At 46.4% G+C, this 19029-nt stretch overlaps 1 protein-coding gene across 1 annotated transcript in view; it reads right to left on the reverse strand.

Annotated features, from left to right (window-relative positions):
• Positions 1–19029, reverse strand: part of LOC144610412 (inactive carboxypeptidase-like protein X2) — a 111459-nt gene that overhangs the window by 31618 nt on the left and 60812 nt on the right. Inside the window, 2 exon segments of the mRNA XM_078429068.1 lie at positions 7137–7291; positions 18041–18150. Of these exon segments, the coding sequence (XP_078285194.1) occupies positions 7137–7291; positions 18041–18150 (265 nt within the window).

Consider the following 19029-nt stretch of genomic DNA (forward strand, 5'->3'; position numbering starts at 1 on the left):
CAGGTGCGGTCTCACTAGGGCCCTGTACAACTGCAGAAGGACCTCTTTGCTCCTATACTCAACTCCTCTTGTTATGAAGGCCAACATTCCATTGGCTTTCTTCACTGCCTGCTGTACCTGCATGCTTCCTTTCAGTCTCCTTGCTCAGCATCTTCCCGACCCACCTCCTCTTCCAGCTGGAGGGACAAAGGCAGCAAAGGCAATGGAACACCATCACTTGGAGGCTGCCCTCCAAGCTACACGGTGTCCGCACTTAGAAATGTATAGCTGTTCCTTCGCCATTGCTGGGTCAAAATGATGGAACTCCCTCCCGCAGCGCATCGTGAGTTTACTTCAAAGTTAATCTGCAAGTCGAATCGGTAGTAAAGAAAGCAAACGCCATGCCAGCATTTATTTTGAGAGGGCTTGTACACAACAACAGGGCTGTAATGCTGAGGCTCTATAAGGCGCTGGTAAGGCAGCATTTGGAATATTGTGAGCAATGTTGTGCCCCATATCTGAGGAAGGATGTGCTGGCTCTGGAGAGGGTCCAGAGGAGGTTTACAAGAACGATCCCAGGAATGAGTAGGTGAACATACGATGGTAGACACAAAATGCTGGAGTAACTCAGCAGGTCAGGCAGCATCTCGGGAGAGAAGGAATGGATGACGTTTCGGGTCAAGACCCTTCTTCAGACTGATGTCAGGGGGGCGGGACAAAGGAAGGATATAGGTGGAGACAGGAAGATATAGGGAGAACTGGGAAGAGGGAGGGGAAGGGAGGGACAGAGGAACTATCTAAAGTTGGAGAAGTTCATTGGAGATAATGAACCTATGATGAGCGTTTGTCCGCACTGGGCCTGTACTCGCTGGGGTTTAGAAGAATGAGGGGTGACCTCATTGAAACGTACAGAACAGTGAAAGGCCTGGATTGAGTGGATGTGGAGAGGATGTTTCCACTAGTGGGAGAGTCTAGGGCCAGAGGTCACAGCCTCAGAATTAAAGGACGCTCTTTTAGGAAGGAGATGAGGAGGAATTTCTTTAGTCAGAGGGAGGTGAATCTGTGGAATTCATTGCCACAGAGGGCTGTGGAGGCCAAGTCAGTGGACATATTTAAGGCAGAGATAGATAGATTCTTGATTAGTACGGGTGTCAGAGGTTATGGAGAGAAGGCAGGAGAATGGGGTTAGGAGGGTGAGATAGATCAGCCATGATTGAATGGCAGAGTGAACTTGATGGGCTGAATGGCCTAATTTTCTCCTATCACTTATGACCGTACAATACCCACATTTCAGGGGCTGCAGCGGTTCAAGAAGGCAAATGGCCACCACCCTCTCAAGGGGAACTAGAGCTGGGCAATAAATGGTGGCTCAGCCGGCAAAGTCCACACCCCTCGAATGAAGGAAAAAAAACAGTGGAGGCTGTCAGACTTTCTGATGTATTAATAACTGGTAATATTGCTCTGGTCTTGTTTGGTGGTAGATATCACAGAAGTGATGTACACAGCTGATGATCAGTGCTGAGGGGTATGACAAAATAAATGGAGGTAGTAAAACAGAAAGGTTTTATTTTATTTTAGGGGTAATTGACAATAAGCTCAGATATGGCCATTGCAAAGAATCTTGAAGAAAATGCGAGCACCAATATGATTTGCTTATGACCTGACTATGAAGTATTTTGAAGAATACTTAAATAATGACTAAAGATGAAATATTGTTCTTTTAAAAATGAAACCAGAATCTAGGTGTAAGTGTAAGTGAATAAAAGCACAGATGTAAACAAGGTTTAAAACAAGACTAGACCAAGTTGGGCCCAAACCTCTCCTGCATTGGTGCAGCACCCTCTCCTCCCCCACTCCCCCTCCCCCCCCCCCCCCCACTCCCCCTCCACCCCTCTCCCCTCCCCCCTCACCCCCTCCCCCCCCACTCCCCCTCCTCCCCTCTCCCCTCCCCTCTCATCCCCTCCCCCCCACTCCCCCTCCTCCCCCTCCCCCCCCCTCACCCCTCCCCCCCTCTCCACCCCCCTCCTCCCCCCTCCCCCCTCAACCCCCCTTAACCTCCCTCCCCCCCTCCCTTCCTCACTCCCTCCCTAGGAGATAGATTTAAACTTTAAAATGTGAATAACTTTAAAAATATAACACCGATTTCAATGAAACGTCTTCCATTAGCACCAAAGGGGCGACGGTGAGTAAGGTGGGCCTACAATTGCCGCGCTATCGGGTACCGTTTTGGCTGTAGTTCAGGAACAAACAAATAAACAAACGAGAGTTTTAGTGTATAGATGAGTTAACCGGGAAGTTGTGATCCGATGACTTCAGGCTTGGATTTTACAATTCTGGCAATTGTCAGAAGGTTGCAAAGGATTGCGAGATTCTGGAAGATGAAGTTTAGGAAACATTCCAATGCGTTTTGCTCTTGGGAATACAGAAAGGAGAAAACTATGTTGGATGGATGGTTTCCGCTTGGGAACACCAGAGAAAACTGTATGAGTAAAGTAGAAAGTGCCAAGCTGGGATGACAGGAACTTGGGAATGATTGAAAAATTGCCCCGTTGGATCAGACAGCTTCCACTCGTCACACGAGTGTGATAAATATGCCAGTAGCCTCTCCAGGTACTGGAGCATTATGTGGGCGTTGGATTCTCTCATGCTCAAGAATAACTGAATGTGAAATAAAGGTCAGGAGTAAAGTTGAGCATATTTTCCAAAGGGAAAAAATGTGGGGGGTTTACGTGCCAGAGGAAGGTCAGAGAGATATACCTCTTTCATACGTCATAGGGTCATGAGGGATAGGAGTAGAATTAGGCCATTCGGCCCATCAAGTCTACTCCGCCATTCAATCATGGCTGATCTATCTCTCCTTCCTAATCCCATTCTCCTGCCTTCTCCCCATAACCTCTGACACCCGTACTAATCAAGAACCTTTCCTTCACCTCTAACTGTCTTCCCTCTTGAAGAAGGGACCCTACCCACAACATTATCTGTCCTCCACAGATGTTGCTTGACCCGTGAAGTATCTCCAGCAGCTTATTTTTTGCTCATGATTCCAGCATCAGCAGTTTCTTACATAGAAAATAGGTGCAGGAGGAGGCCATTTGGCCCCTCGAGCCAACACCGCCATTCTTTGTGTAAGAAAATAACTGCAGATGCTGGTTCAAATCGAAGGTAGACACAAAATGCTGGAGTAACTCAGCGGGTCAGGAGAATCACCGGGATGATCCCTGGGATGAGAGTGTTGTCCTGTCCAGGGGAATTGAAGAGTACAGAAAGAGAGAAGAGTTGAAGCCATGAACATATTAAATGGCAGGTAGACACAAAATGCTGGAGTAACTCAGCGGGTCAGGCAGCATCTCTGGAGAGAAGGAATGGGTGACGTTTCGGGTCGAGACCCTCTTTCAGACTGATGTCAGGGGAGGGGGCGGGACAAAGATAGGATGTAGAGGGAGACAGGAAGACAGTGGGAGAGCTGGGAAGGGGAGGGGAAAGAGAGGGACAGAGGAGCTATCTGAAGTTGGAGAAGTCAATGGGAAGAGTGGGAAGACAGAGGATTGGGACTCTTTTAAAGAGCAACAAAAGTTAACTAAAAAGGCAATACGAGGAGAAAAGATGAGGTACGAGGGTAAACTAGCCAATAATATAAAGGAGGATAGCAAAAGTTTTTTTAGGTACGTGAAGAGGAAAAAAATAGTCAAGGCAAATGTGGGTCCCTTGAAGACAGAAGCAGGGGAATTTATTATGGGGAACAAAGAAATGGCAGACGAGTTAAACCGTTACTTTGGATCTGTCTTCACTGAGGAAGATACACACAATCTCCCAAATGTTCTAGGGGCTGGAGAACCTAGGGTGATGGAGGAACTGAAGGAAATCCACATTAGGCAGGAAATGGTTTTGGGTAGACTGATGGGACTGAAGGCTGATAAATCCCCAGGGCCTGATGGTCTGCATCCCAGAGTACTTAAGGAGGTGGCTCTAGAAATAGTGGAAGCATTGGAGATCATTTTTCAATGTTCTATAGATTCAGGATCAGTTCCTGTGGATTGGAGAATAGCAAATGTTATCCCACTTTTTAAGAAAGGAGGGAGAGAGAAAACGGGTAATTATAGACCAGTTAGTCTGACATCAGTGGTGGGGAAAATGCTGGAGTCAATTATAAAAGACGAAATTGCTGAGCATTTGGATAGCAGTAACGGGATCGTTCCGAGTCAGCATGGATTTACGAAGGGGAAATCATGCTTGACAAATCTACTGGAATTTTTTGAGGATGTAACTAGGAAAATTGACAAGGGAGAGTCAGTGGATGTGGTGTACCTCGACTTTCAGAAAGCCTTCGACAAGGTCCCACATAGGAGATTAGTGGGCAAAATTAGGGCACATGGTATTGGGGGTAGGGTACTGACATGGATAGAAAATTGGTTAACAGACAGAAAGCAAAGAGTGGGGATAAATGGGTCCCTTTCGGAATGGCAGGCAGTGACCAGTGGGGTACCGCAAGGTTCGGTGCTGGGACCCCAGCTATTTACGATATACATTAATGACTTAGACGAAGGGATTAAAAGTACCATTAGCAAATTTGCAGATGATACTAAGTTGGGGGGTAGTGTGAATTGTGAGGAAGATGCAATAAGGCTGCAGGGTGACCTGGACAGGTTGTGTGAGTGGGCGGATACATGGCAGATGCAGTTTAATGTAGATAAGTGTGAGGTTATTCACTTTGGAAGTAAGAATAGAAAGGCAGATTATTATCTGAATGGTGTCAAGTTAGGAGGAGGGGGAGTTCAACGAGATATGGGTGTCCTAGTGCATCAGTCAATGAAAGGAAGCATGCAGGTTCAGCAGGCAGTGAAGAAAGCCAATGGAATGTTGGCCTTCGTAACAAGAGGAGTTGAGTATAGGAGCAAAGAGGTCCTTCTACAGTTGTACCGGGCCCTGGTGAGACCGCACCTGGAGTACTGTGTGCAGTTTTGGTCTCCAAATTTGAGGAAGGATATTCTTGCTATGGAGGGCGTGCAGCGTAGGTTCACTAGATTAATTCCCGGAATGGCGGGACTGTCGTATGTTGAAAGGCTGGAGCGATTGGGCTTGTATACACTGGAATTTAGAAGGATGAGGGGGGATCTTATTGAAACATATAAGATAATTAGGGGATTGGACACATTAGAGGCAGATAACATGTTCCCAATGTTGGGGGAGTCCAGAACAAGGGGCCACAGTTTGAGAATAAGGGGTAGGCCATTTAGAACGGAGATGAGGAAGAACTTTTTCAGTCAGAGGGTGGTGAAGGTGTGGAATTCTCTGCCTCAGAAGGCAGTGGAGGCCAGTTCGTTGGATGCTTTCAAGAGAGAGCTGGATAGAGCTCTTAAGGATAGCGGAGTGAGGGGGTATGGGGAGAAGGCAGGAACGGGGTACTGATTGATAGTGATCAGCCATGATCGCATTGAATGGCGGTGCTGGCTCGAAGGGCTGAATGGCCTACTCCTGCACCTATTGTCTATTGTCTATTGTCTATTGTCAATGTTCATACCACTGGGTGTGATAGGAGCAGAATTAGGCCATTCGACCCATCAAGTCCACTCCGCCATTCAATCGTGGCTGATCTATCTCTCCCTCCTAACCCCATTCTCCTGCCTTCTCCCCATAAAATGACAAGTGATTAATCATTGTAGAATTTGGCAGAAACTTGGATGGCCAGGAACAGGACCATGTGAAAGGCAGATGATGGCAATTTGTGTGGAACTGGAAGATATCCAAACATGTGGAACACATTTCCAAACTGCTGAAGCAGACATAAATACCATCGTCAATAAAGTGACCGGTCAATCTCTGCACCTATGATACGCTGACTGTTATTGATGAGGCCAGAACGTTAGAGGTAGTGAGGAACCAATTTATTTACCTCCTCATGGTCTCACGTATTGTTCTCAAAGTAGACTTTCTTGAGACTGAGATGGACAATGGCCTGTTGCCTTTATCATCGTTACTTTTTTTTGCATATCTTTCATTCATCTATTCTAAATCTCTCTACGTCACTGTCCCTATCTCTCGTTTCCCTTTCCCCTGACTGGTCTGAAGAAGGGTCTCGATCCAAAACGTCACCCATTCCTTCTCTCCAGAGATGCTGCCTGACCCGCTGAGTTACTCCAGCATTTTGTGTCTACCTTCGGTTTAAAGCAGCATCTGCAGTTCCTTCCTACACTTTTCTTGACAATAATATTTCCTTAAGAATGCATAATTCCAAAGCATATATTCTTCCTGATTATTCCTCCTCCATGAAAATGTTCTCACGTATACTGTTTCAAAATAAAAGTCACTGCATACACTGTTAAAACTATAACCTATTGTCCCAAATACTGACGACCCTCATGGAACCTTATCTTAAATTCTCCACTTAACAACATAATTCACAATTTTCAGTATGTTTCTTCAATGGCAGCCATCTTGTTTACTCTTGTGAAGATTGAAAAACAATTCCCCCTGTATTAACAACATGTGCAGACCCAGATACGTTTTGTTTTCCTGGTCAAAAATGTCAATGTTCATTGGAGGTGAAAGTTGGGGCTGCCAACTTCCTCACTCCCAAATACGGGACAGAAGGTGACGTCACCACCCGCGCCCCACGTGACCTCACCCAGCCAGCGGCCACGTGCTCCCGCTCCACCAATGGCGGCGGGTTGCTACGCAACCTTCATTACGTGACTCCGGGCCTACACTGTCCAGGCCTACAGTGTCCAGGCCTACAGTGTCAGGGCCTACAGCATCCGGGCTTACAGTGCCAGGGCCTACAGCATCCGGGCCTACAGTGTCTGGGCCTACAGTGCCCGGGCCTACAGTGTCCGGGCCTACAGTGTCTGGGCCTACAGTGTCCGGGCCTACAGTGTCCGGGCCTACAGTGTCCGGGCCTACAGTGTCCGGGCCTACAGTATCCGGGCCTACAGTGTCCGGGCGTACAGTGTCCGGGCCTACAGTGTCCGGGCCTACAGTATCCGGGCCTACAGCGCTCCCCGGGCCTAATATGGGACAAGGGCGGTCCTGTACGGGACAAACCAATTTAGCCCAATATACGGGATGTCCTGGCTAATATACGGGATGTCCTTGGCAACCTCAGTGAAAGACAATGAGACAACAAATCATCTATTAAGCGATAGAGCTATTAACCAACGTACTGGAGCAGTGAATCCCGGCCTTGCATGATCACTCCACTGAATTCGACCAGTTTTCGGGCATCTACTTCAATCCACTGTGCTTGGTCATCTGCTTGAGCACACCACGCTCCATCGTAATAGTCCTCGTCCTCCTCCTCCTCATTTTCAGTACCAGCCTGGGAAATGGCAGAAGACATTTCAATGACAGATCTATTCATCTAAAACCGATTTCCATTTTTTACCCTTTGGGTAACCTTTTGAAGTTAGTTAGATTAGTTGTCATTACTCTATCCACAGTAATTCATGAGAGCAGATGGGAGATGGGGCGGCGCGGTGGCGCAGCGGTAGAGTTGCTGCCTTACAATCTCGGAGACCCGGGTTCGATCCCGACTACGGGTGCTGTCTGTAAGAATTTGTACGTTCCCCCCGTGACTTTGTGGGTTTTCTCTGAGATCTCTGGTTTCCTCCCACATTCCAAAGACGTACAGGTTTGTAGGTACATTTGGTATAAATGTAAATTGCCCGTAATGTGTGTAGGATGGTGTCAATGTGCGGGGATCGCTGGTCGGTGCAGACTCGGTGGGCCGAAGGGCCTGTTTCCGCGCTGTATCCCCAAACTAAACTAAAGAGGGTCTAGAGTGTTTAATTCTCATATGCACCGGCAACATGACAATTAAAGATGGTTACTAGCAGATAGATTTAAACTTTAAAATGTGAATAACTTAAAAAAGATAACATCGATTTCAATGAAACTTCTTCCATTAGCACCAAAGGGACGACGGTGAGTAAGGTGGGCCTAAAATTGTCGCGCTATCGTGTACCGTTTTGGCTGTAGTTCAGGAACAAACAAACAAACAAGCGAGAGTTTTAGTATATAGATTACAGTCCCAAAAGCTGCCCCCAGTGAGTATAAGCAGCATGCAGACCATCTGCTGTGACGATGATTCCCGAGAGAACTTTTACATTTTCTATTGCCACATGAAAGAGAAATGCTCTTTGAAAGATTCATTCCCGTTTTAATCCTAGGCCAAGTGAAAACGCTGGGGGGGGCCAAATAGAGAGAAATTGTCTCCAGCAATTGGCACCAGCTCAAGCAATTGTCCAAGGAGCATTTATTAAATGCATTCCATGGGGCAGGGTCACAGATGTTGAGGTTAGACTTTACTTTAGACTTTTGAGATGCAGCGTGGAAAAATGCTCTTCGGCCCACCGAGTCCGAGCCGACCAGTGAACTAATCTCCACACTAGGGACAATTTTTACAACTTACGGAAGCCAATCAATCTACAAACGTCTACGATAGCATCTCGGGAGAGAAGGAATGGGTGACGTTTCGGGTCGAGACCCTTCTTCAGACTGAAGAAGGGTCTCGACCCGAAACGTCACCCATCCCTTCTCTCCCGAGATGCTGCCTGACCCCGCTGAGTTACTCCAGCATTTTGTGTCTACCTTCGATTTAAACCAGCGTCTGCAGTATTTTTGTATCCCTACAAAACCTGTACGTCTTTGGAGTGTGGGAGGAAACCAGAGCACCCGGAGAAAACCCACGCAGTCACAGGGAGAAAGTGCAAACTCCTCACAGACTGCACCCGCAGTCAGGATGGAACGTGGGTCTCTGGCGTAGCGAGGCAGCAACTCTCCTGCCACGCCACCGTGTCGAGCTTGGTTCTTTCTAAGTGTAGAATGTGAGAATTGTTGAACAAAGTACTGATAATTTACTTTTACACGTCAACAAACTCATTCTCCATTAACCGCCTTTGCAGTTGCAGCTCCAAGACTGTGGAACAGCATCCCTCTCCCCATCAGAACTGCCCCCGCCATCGACTCCTTTAAGTCCAGGCTCAAAACCTATTTCTACTCCCTAGCGTTTGAGACCCTCTGAGGGGGCGCTGTGAACTGTTTATGTATGTGCTGTTATGTTTGTGTGCCATTGTATGTTCGTTTTCTTAGTACCTGAACTGATGTGCAGCACTTTGGTCAACGTGGGTTGTTTTTAAATGTGCTATACAAATAAAATTGACTTGACTTGATGTGAGCCTTGGAGAGCAAACAGTCGATGGAATTAAGTCGTTAATTCGTAAGTCGTAAAATACACTGGAATTTAGAAGGATGAGAGGAGATCTTATCGAAACGTATAAGATTATTAAGGGGTTGGACACGTTAGAGGCAGGAAACATGTTTCCAATGTTGGGGGAGTCCAGAACAAGGGGCCACAGTTTAAGAATAAGGGGTAGACCATTTAGAACGGAGATGAGGAAAAACGGTTTCAGTCAGAGAGTTGTGAATCTGTGGAATTCTCTGCCTCAGAAGGCAGTGGAGGCCAATTCTCTGAATGCATTCAAGAGAGAGCTAGATAGAGCTCTTAAGGATAGCGGAGTCAGGGGGTATGGGGAGAAGGCAGGAACGGGGTACTGATTGAGAATGATCAGCCATGATCACATTGAATGGCGGTGCTGGCTCGAAGGGCCGAATGGCCTCCTCCTGCACCTATTGTCTATTGTCTATTGTTAGTCATGAGCGAGTAAGTTAAGTAAATGCTATAAAAGTCGTTTATTGCATTTTTGTGAGACTTGCTGTGTGGGAAATAGATTGAGTTGTCCAAGAGCAGGCAGATTCCTCCCGTACTTATCTTTCAAATGTCAGAATGCCCTAGATATCCCAGTACATAATGAACTAACCCATAGTCAGTCATTCCAAGGTTCCCTCCGATATTCTCCACAGCTTTGTAAAAAAACACAAGATTCACATTTATCACCCTGGCCACAATCTCTTTGAAGCACTTCCGTCTGGAAGGCGACTCCGGACTGTCAAAGCAGCCACAGCCAGACATCAAAACAGCTTTTTTTCCACGAGTAGCAGTTCTACTCAATAACCAAAGTCTGTAGTCTCTTTTTTGTTCTGGTTTATTGTCACCCACATGTTTAGACCGTAATGTTGTATCCTTATTGTGTGGTGATGTGGTTATGCTTTATTCTTAATTGTTAACTGTATGTTTGTGTTGTCATTTGTGAGCGGAGCACCAAGGCACATTCCTTGTATCTGCACATACTTGGCCAATAAACTTATTCATTCATTCATTCATTCATTCATTCATTCATTCATTTATTCTCTCTGACAGAGACTCATGTAGTCACGGTTACAGACTATTTAGCATTATGTTGCATTGAATCATATTGCCTACCTCAGAGAGTATATTATGGGGAAGATGTGGCCATCAGATTTGGGAATGGGATGTGATCGAGGGAGTTAGGCCGAGGAGTTTGTTCGATGTACTGTATAAAGAGGAAACCTTACAGAGCATTGCAGTGAGCTTTGGCGGTGCAGTAGAAAGTAAACGAGTGAAGCAGTTTAGTTTGGAGATTTAGTTTAGTTTAGTTTAGAGAGTTGAAGTATAATAAACAGAAAGGGCTGGCAATACTCGGCTGATTAGGCAATATCTGCGGTCAGTGGGTCACGAGAGAATCACTAACATCAGAGTGCTCATGTTCAATTTCATCAAAACCATTGGACAGAAGTTCAATTGTCTCCATACATCTGTGGAGAATCAAACTTGCTGAGCAATGCTTGCTTGAAGGTGTGAGGAAGAGTCCTAAAAGACAGGGTGCTGTCTGTCCCGCTGAGTTCCTCTGCCACCCACCATCCCTTGTGTCTCCTGTCAGTTATTCACCCTGTTTCGCTTGTTACTGTGTAGAGTCCAGCAGTTTGATTATTCAGCACACACTTTAAACAGCCCTGTCCAGGACAGGAAGGCTCTGCGGAGAGTAGTGCGTTCGGCTGAGCGCACTATGGGAACTACACTCGCCCTCCTGCAGGACCTATACATCAGGAGGTGCAGATCCAGAGCCAGCAACATTATGGGGGACCCCTACCACCCCAGCAACGGACTGTTCCAGCTGCTACGGTCAGGCAAACGCCTCCGCTGTCACGCTGTGAAAACGGAGAGGATGAGACGGAGTTTCTTCCCACAGGCCATCAGGACTGTTAACTCTCATATCACCAGGGACTAATTTAATTTACTGTATTAATTTATTTTTTGTGTTAAATTTATTTTTTCTATTGTGTTTTGTAGTTTAGCACAATCCGCAGGCATTGCCACTTTCATTTCACTGCACATCTTGTATGTGACAAATAAACTTAACTTAACTTGACTTGACTTGACTTGCCTGTTTCCACGCTGTATCACTCTATGACTCTATGACTCTATGACTTGAAAAGCAGAATACATAGCTAGATGATGTAGTCCTTCAGTAGCTGCTTCTGGTTGTGCATATATTAATAATCACAAGGTATCCTTTCAGTGTAGATGTGCTTACAATGTTCTAAATGGTTATGGATTTTTTAAAATGTAGGTTTTTAACATTGGAACATATATTTGAATAACATACATGTGGAAATGTGATCTAGAAATGTAATTGAGTACTGTATATTGCTAGGAATCATATCATATCATATCATATATATACAGCCGGAAACAGGCCTTTTCGGCCCACCAAGTCCGTGCCGCCCAGTGATCCCCGTACATTAACACTATCCTACATCCACTAGGGACAATTTTTTTTTTTTTACATTTACCCAGCCAATTAACCTACATACCTGTACGTCTTTGGAGTGTGGGAGGAAACCGAAGATCTCGGAGAAAACCCACGCAGGTCACGGGGAGAACGTACAAACTCCTTACAGTGCAGCACCCGTAGTCAGGATCGAACCTGAGTCTCCGGCACTGCATTCGCTGTAAAGCAGCAACTCTACCGCTGCGCTACCGTGCCTAGAGTTGGTGTTGCTTTAGATCTGGGTGTCAGAGGTTATTGGGAGAAGGCAGGAGAATGGGGTTAGGAGGGAGAGATAGATCAGCCATGATTAAATGGTGGCGTAGACTTGATGGGCTGAATGGCCTAATTCTGCTCCTATCACTTGCTGTATGATCTTATCAACAACCAAACTGTGACCTGGATTTAAGAAGTAGTTCAAAGTTGTTGTATGTATTGAACTGATAAAAATTTCTTAATGTTTAACTGAGGTTGGCTTTGACTCAAATAGTCACCAAGTTTCACACTGGCTGATAGATGCATATTGGTTCATTTAAAAACAAAATGTTACCGTGAGATTACATGGTGGAGGCAGAAATAATACTGACATTTAAAAGGCTTGTACACAGGCAGGTGGACATGCAGGGAATGGGGGGATTTGCATCATGGGCAAGCAGAGGAACTTGCTTTAACTTGACATCATGCTCAGCACAGCCATTCCATCCTTGCACCCTTTAAAAGATATTGGCAACTTTGGAGTCAGGGATATGCAACACATTTTTCAAACTCCTGACTTCAAGAGAGTCAAGACTCAAGATTTTAGATTTTAGATTTAGAGATACAGCGCAGAAACAGGCCCTTCGGCCCACCGGGTCCGCGCCGCCCAGCGATCCCCGCACATTAACAATATCCTACACACACTAAGGATAATTTTTACATTTGCCCAGCCAATTAACCTACATACCTGTACGTCTTTGGAGTGTGGGAGGAAACCGAAGATCTCGGAGAAAACCCACGCAGGTCACGGGGAGAACGTACAAACTCCGTACAGACGGCGCCCGTAGTCAGGATCGAACCAGTCTCCGGCGCTGTATTCGCTGTAAGGCAGCAACTCTACCGCTGCGCCACCGTGCCGCACGGCTCAAGAGTGTTTTATTGTCATAATTGATCAATACTGGTGTCAAGGGGTGCTCCTAGAACTTCTGAACATGAGATATTAGAACAAGTTGGGGGAGGGTTGCGGCTCGGAGGGGGGCTGGACCCACACAAGTGATGGGAGTGGCGGCCAATGAGGGGGGGGGAGTGAGGAGAGCTCTCCTGCTGCTGGTCACAGGAGAGGGTTACATGGAGGGTTGCCGGGCCTGCAGGAGAGATTGGGGCCCAACGGGTCCACGCCCTGCTATAGAACATCAAACAGTACAGCACCAGGACAAGCTCTCCGGCCCACAATGTCTGTGCAGAACACGAGGCCGACCATCTCTTAACCATCTGCACGATCAATATCCCTCCATTCCCTGCATAGCCACGTGCCTATCCAAAACCCTCTTAAACGCCATTATCATATCCGCATCAACTACCAACCCTAGTCGTGCAATCCCCACTGTGTGAAAAAGTTGTCCCACACATCTCCTTTAAACTTTCACCCTAAAGCTATGCCCTCCAGTATTTGATTTTTTTTCATCTTGGGCAAACGGTTCTGACTGTCTACCCTATCTACGCCTCTCATCATTTTATATACTTCTATCAGGTCTCCTCTCAACCTCCAGCATTTCAGGAAAACAATCCAAGTCTGTCCAAACTCTCGCTGAAGCTAATATCCCTCGATCCAGGGTAGAAACAAAATGCTGGAGTAACTCAGGCAGCATCTCAGGAGAGAAGGAATGGGTGACGTTTCGGGTCGAGACATTTCGGGTCCAGGCAACATTCTGATAGATCAGTCTGAAGAAGGATCTCGACCTGAAGCGTCACCCATTCCTTCTCTCCCGAGATGCTGCCTGTCCCGCTGAGTTACTCCAGCTTTTTGTGTCTACCTAATGTTCTAATAGACCTCCTAGGCAACCTTTCCAAAACCTCCACATCCTTGTTGTAATGGGATGATCAGAACGACACACAATATTGTAAATGTGGCCACTTTATCCACTTGAGTTGTCACTTTCAGGGGGCTATGGATTTGGACTCCAAGATCCCTCTGCACATCAAAGCTGTTGAGGTTCATGCCATTAGTTGTATATTTCCTCCTTATATTTGACCTACCAAAGAGCAACACCTCGCATTTCAGAAAAGATTTACGAGGATGTTGCCAGGACTAGAGGGTGTGAGCTACAGGGAGAGGTTGAGCAGGCTGGGTCTCTATTCCATGGGGCGTAGGAGGATGAGGGGAAATCTTATAGAGGTGTACAATATCATGTGAGGAATAGATCGGGTAGATGCACAGAGTCTCTTGCCCAAAGTAGGGGAATCGAGGACCAGAGGACATAGGTTCAAAGTGAAGGGGAAAAGATTTAATAGGAATCCAAGGGGTAACTTTTTCACACAGAGGGTGGTGGGTGTATGGAACAAGCTGCCAGAGGAGGTAGTTGAGGCTGGGGCTGGGACTATCCCATCGTTTAAGAAACAGTTGGACAGGTACATGGATAGGACAGGTTTGGAGGGATATGGACCAAGCGCAGGCAAGTGGGACTAGTGTAGCTGGGACATTGTTGGCCGGTGTGGGCGGGTTGGGCCGAAGGGCCTGTTTCCACACTGGACCACTCTATGACTTGCTCGGATTAATAAACATTTACAGTTTTCTTGTCCATTTCTGTAGCTGATCTATATCCCGGTGTATCGTGACAGCCTTCCTCAAGGTCAGTGACCCCAGCATCATCTAGAAACTCACTGGGCAACCCGCCTACGTTTACATTCAAAGTGAGGTGAAGTGGTAGTTCCTGTACTGTACCGCGCTACGTCAATCCCTGAACTATTGCTGAAGCTGAGGGGACATTTTATCCTGTAAAATCACACTGTTATCTGTTACTTAGTACTGGTTACAACAATAAAATTAAAATTAAATCTGTATGAAATGTTGTCAGGATTTTGATTTTGCATGTTCAAACAGAGTTAAAGCACCGTGATAGACAATAGACAATAGGTGCAGGAGGAGGCCATTCGGCCCTTTGGGCCAGCACCGCCTTTCAATGTGATCATGGCTGATCATTCTCAATCAGTACCACGTTCCTGCCTTCTCCCCATACCCCCTGACTCCGCTATCCTTAAGAGCTCTATCTAGCTCTCTCTTGAATGCATTCAGAGAATTGGCCTCCACTGCCTTCTGAGGCAGAGAATTCCACAGATTCACAACTCTCTGACTGAAAAAGGTTTTCCTCATCTCAGTTCTAAATGGCCTACCCCTTATTCTTAATCTGTGGTCCCTTGTTCTGGACTCCCCCAACATTGGGAACGTGTTTCCTGCCTCTAACGTGTCCAACCCCTTAATAATCTTATACGTTTCGATAAGATCTCCTCTCACCCTTCTAAATTCCAGTGTATACAAGCCTAGTCGCTCCAGTCTTTCAACATATGATGTAGTCGGAGATGATAATGAGCATTAAACAGTAAATCTTTATGTAAACATATTGGATCAGAAGATGCAACACAGATGCAAACAACAACTTCAGCTTCTGGAGCATATTGTTCACTTGCTAGCAACCCTAAACATTAACTCAGCTGAGGGCACTTCAGTACAATGTCCTTGCAATAGCAAGCTGAAATTATTAACTGTACTTTATTGGAATGAGCCAATTCGTGGAAAAGTCAAAGTCTGTTTAGGATTAAAATTGTGCCAGAGAGCCAAAGATACTGCTGTCTAGATACACCAGTGGGAGATGGGCAGTGTGACAATGAAGATGTCTGTGCTCAGGAAAAAAACGTTTCAGCCTTTCTTTGTAAACATCTCTCAGGAATTTATCATTTCCAGTCTCCACAGCAGATCCCATTCCAGACCAAGGAGAGAGAAAAGCCAACAGCATTGAAGGACAAGAGTGCAAGAAAATAGGAGCAAGAGTTGCCCTTAACACCCATCAAACTGCCCTGCCATTTAATATCAGTCTACACCCCAGCGGTATGAACATTGACTTCTCCAACTTCAGATAGCTCCTCTGTCCCTCTCTTTCCCCTCCCCCTTCCCAGCTCTCCCACCAGTCTTCCTGTCTCCGACTACATCCTATCTTTGTCCCGCCCACTCCCCTGACATCAGTCTGAAGAAGGGTCTCGGCCTGAAACATCACCCATTCCTTCTCTCCAGAGATGCTGCCTGACCCGCTGAGTTACTCCAGCATTTTGTGTCTACCTGCCATTTAATATGTTCATGGCTTCAACTCTTCTCTCTTTCCGTACTCGTCAATTCCCCTGGACAGGACAACACTCTCATCCCAGGGATCATCCCAGTGATTCTCCTTTGGACAGTGGCACAGACTCTACACTAGGGGCAGCACAGCGATGCAGCGGGTGGAGCCGCTGCCTCACAGCGCCAGAGACCCGGGTTCGATACTGGCGTGGGGCGCTGTTTGCGAGGGGTGTGCATGTTCTCCCTGCCGCCACTTGGGTTTCCTCCCGGTGCTTCGGTTTCGTCCCATGGCCCAGAGGCGTGTGAGTTTGCAGATTAATTGGCCTTTGTATTTCCCACTCGCGTGGAGGGAAAGTTGCATTCGTGGGATAACTGAGAATCAGTGTGAACTGGTGATTGACAATCGGCAAGGATCTCTCTGGACTGGAGGGCCCGTTTTCATATTGAATCTCTCTGCTGTACTACACCGGAATGTCTCCACATTTACTGGAAAACTGAGTTAGGTAAAGGGAACAAAAGAGTACGCAGTATTTCATGTAACATCTCCCAACACCCTGTACAATTGCAACAAAATGTTAAACTCCAATACGGGAGGGTGGCAAACGTCATGCCTCTGTTTCAGAAGGGCAGCAGGGAAAAGCCTGAAATCTACAGGTCAGAGGAAAGGGAAATGAGAAATATCGATGGCGATGCAGAGAGATATAGAACAAATGAATGAAAGATATGCAAAGAAGTAACAATGATAAAGGAAACAGGCCATTGTTACCTGTTTGCTAGGTGAGAACGAGAAGCCGGTGCGTCTTGGGCAGGGGAGGGATGGAGAGAGGGAATGTCAGGGTTTCTTGAAGTTAGAGAAATCAATATCATACCACTGGGCTGTAAGCTGCCCAAGCGAAATATGAGGTGCTGATCCTCCAATTTGCGTTTGGCCTCACTCTGACAATGGAGGAGGCCCAGGACAGAAAGGTCAGTGTGGGAATGGGAAGAGGAGTTAAAGTGATTGGCAACCGGGAGATCAGGTAGGTTCAGGTGGACTGAGCGGAGGTGTTTAGCAAAATGATCGGCCAGTCTACAGGTACGTTTGGTCTCGCCAATGTGTAAGAGTCCACGTCTTGAATAACGGATCCAGTAGATTGGAGGTTGGAGGAGGTGCAAGTGAACCTGTGCCTAACAGGTCCCTGGACAGAGTCGAGGGAGGAGCTATGGGCACAGGGATATGGAGTTCAATGGAGATGTGCGGGTTATGTTTTTTTTTGCTCAGCGTGTTGGGTGCCTGGAGCCCACTGGCAGAAGCGGTGGTGTTGGCAGATACGGGAATGATGTTTGAGGCTTTTAGATAATAGACAATAGACAATAGGTGCAGGAGGAGGCCATTCGGCCCTTCGAGCCAGCACCACCATTCAATGTGATCATGGCTGATCATTCTCAATCAGTACCCCGTTCCTGCCTTCTCCCCATACCCACGTGGAGGCAGAGGAGATTCATTTAACTTGGCATTATGTTTGGCCTGAGCTTAAGGGCCTGTTCCTGTGCTGTACAGTTCTATGTTCTACACATTTCTGCCATTTCTTTGTTTGCTGTTATTAATTCATCTTGTTCTCTCGAGGCTGCACGCCTATCTGAATTACTCTCTTCTTATTTATATCCGTAAAAACTTTTATTGTTGCATTTTATACTGCATGCAAGTTTGCTCTCAACGCTAATGTTGTCCCTTCTGAGTCTTCTGCTGCTGGATCTTAGAAACTTCCCAGTGCTCCATCCATCGTTGGCTCTTGCCACAATGAATACTGTACCTCAAATAGGAATCGCCATTACCTTTGAATCGGGGTTGCCAACTATCTCACTCCCAAATGCGGGACAAGGTGACGTCACCGCCCCGCGCCCCACGTAAACCTCACCCAGCCAGCGGCCACGTGCTCCCGCTCCACCAATGGCGGGTGTAGGATGGTGTTAATGTGTGGGGATCGCTGGTCGGCGCGGACCCGGTGGGCCGAAAGGGCTTGTCTCCGTGCTGTGCCTCTAAACTAATCTAAAAGTATGAAGCAGATGCTTGCTTTAGACGCCAGGCTTCACTTACCTGCATATTAAGCCGAACACGATGTGGACCAAGACCATGTCGAAGAAAAGAAGATGCCAATATCTGATCATTACCAACCTTGTGAGACTCAAGACCCAGAGGAGGGCATTCTATAAAAGAGAAACACAGGCATGTGCTGAATGACAGATGGGAGAATTATACAGTGTACGGTTCTCGCACGGTGGAAGCCACTCTTGTCATTTCTCTCAACTAATCTCTTGCTGATCCACCTGCACTTTAGAAACATGAAAAAATAGTTTCAAAAATGGTCTTTTATGGTCAGAATAGAGATCTTTGGTTTGTTCAGCAATATTCCAAAACTTACTTGTTTTAACGTATTTGTGTAGTAGCATCCCATTCCCAGTCTGACCTTTCTGTCATGGGCCTCCTCCAGTGCCATAGTGAGGCCCACTGCAAATTGGAGGAACAGCACCTCATATTTCGCCTGGGCAGCTTGCAGCCCAGTGGTATGAACATCGACTTCTCCAACTTTAGATAGTTCCTCTGTCCCTCTCTTCCCCTCCCCCTTCCCAGTTCTCCCACTGTCTTCCTGTCTCCACCTATATCCTTCCTTTGTCCCGCCCCCCTGACATCAGTCTGAAGAAGGGTCTCGAACCGAAACGTCACCCATTCCTTCTCTCCTGAGATGTTGCCTGACCCGCTGAGTTACTCCAGCATTTTGTGATACCTATTTTAATTTATTGATACAGTGTGATATTTGCGTGGTACATAGAATTTGGATAATTGTTTATAAACTGCATATATGCATGTTTGCGCGTGTGTATATATGTGTATATATGTATGTATGTAGGTGGCATATGTATGGATATATTTGTATGTATGTATGTATGTTTGTCAAGTCAAGTCAAGTCAAGTCAAGTCAATTTTATTTGTATAGCACATTTAAAAACAACCCACGTTGACCAAAGTGCTGTACATCTGATTAGGTACTAAGGAAAAAATGAAACATAACAGTAGCACGCAAACAT

Source organism: Rhinoraja longicauda, chromosome 36 (genome assembly GCF_053455715.1).
Source record: "Rhinoraja longicauda isolate Sanriku21f chromosome 36, sRhiLon1.1, whole genome shotgun sequence".
Taxonomy (NCBI): Eukaryota; Metazoa; Chordata; class Chondrichthyes; order Rajiformes; family Arhynchobatidae; genus Rhinoraja; species Rhinoraja longicauda.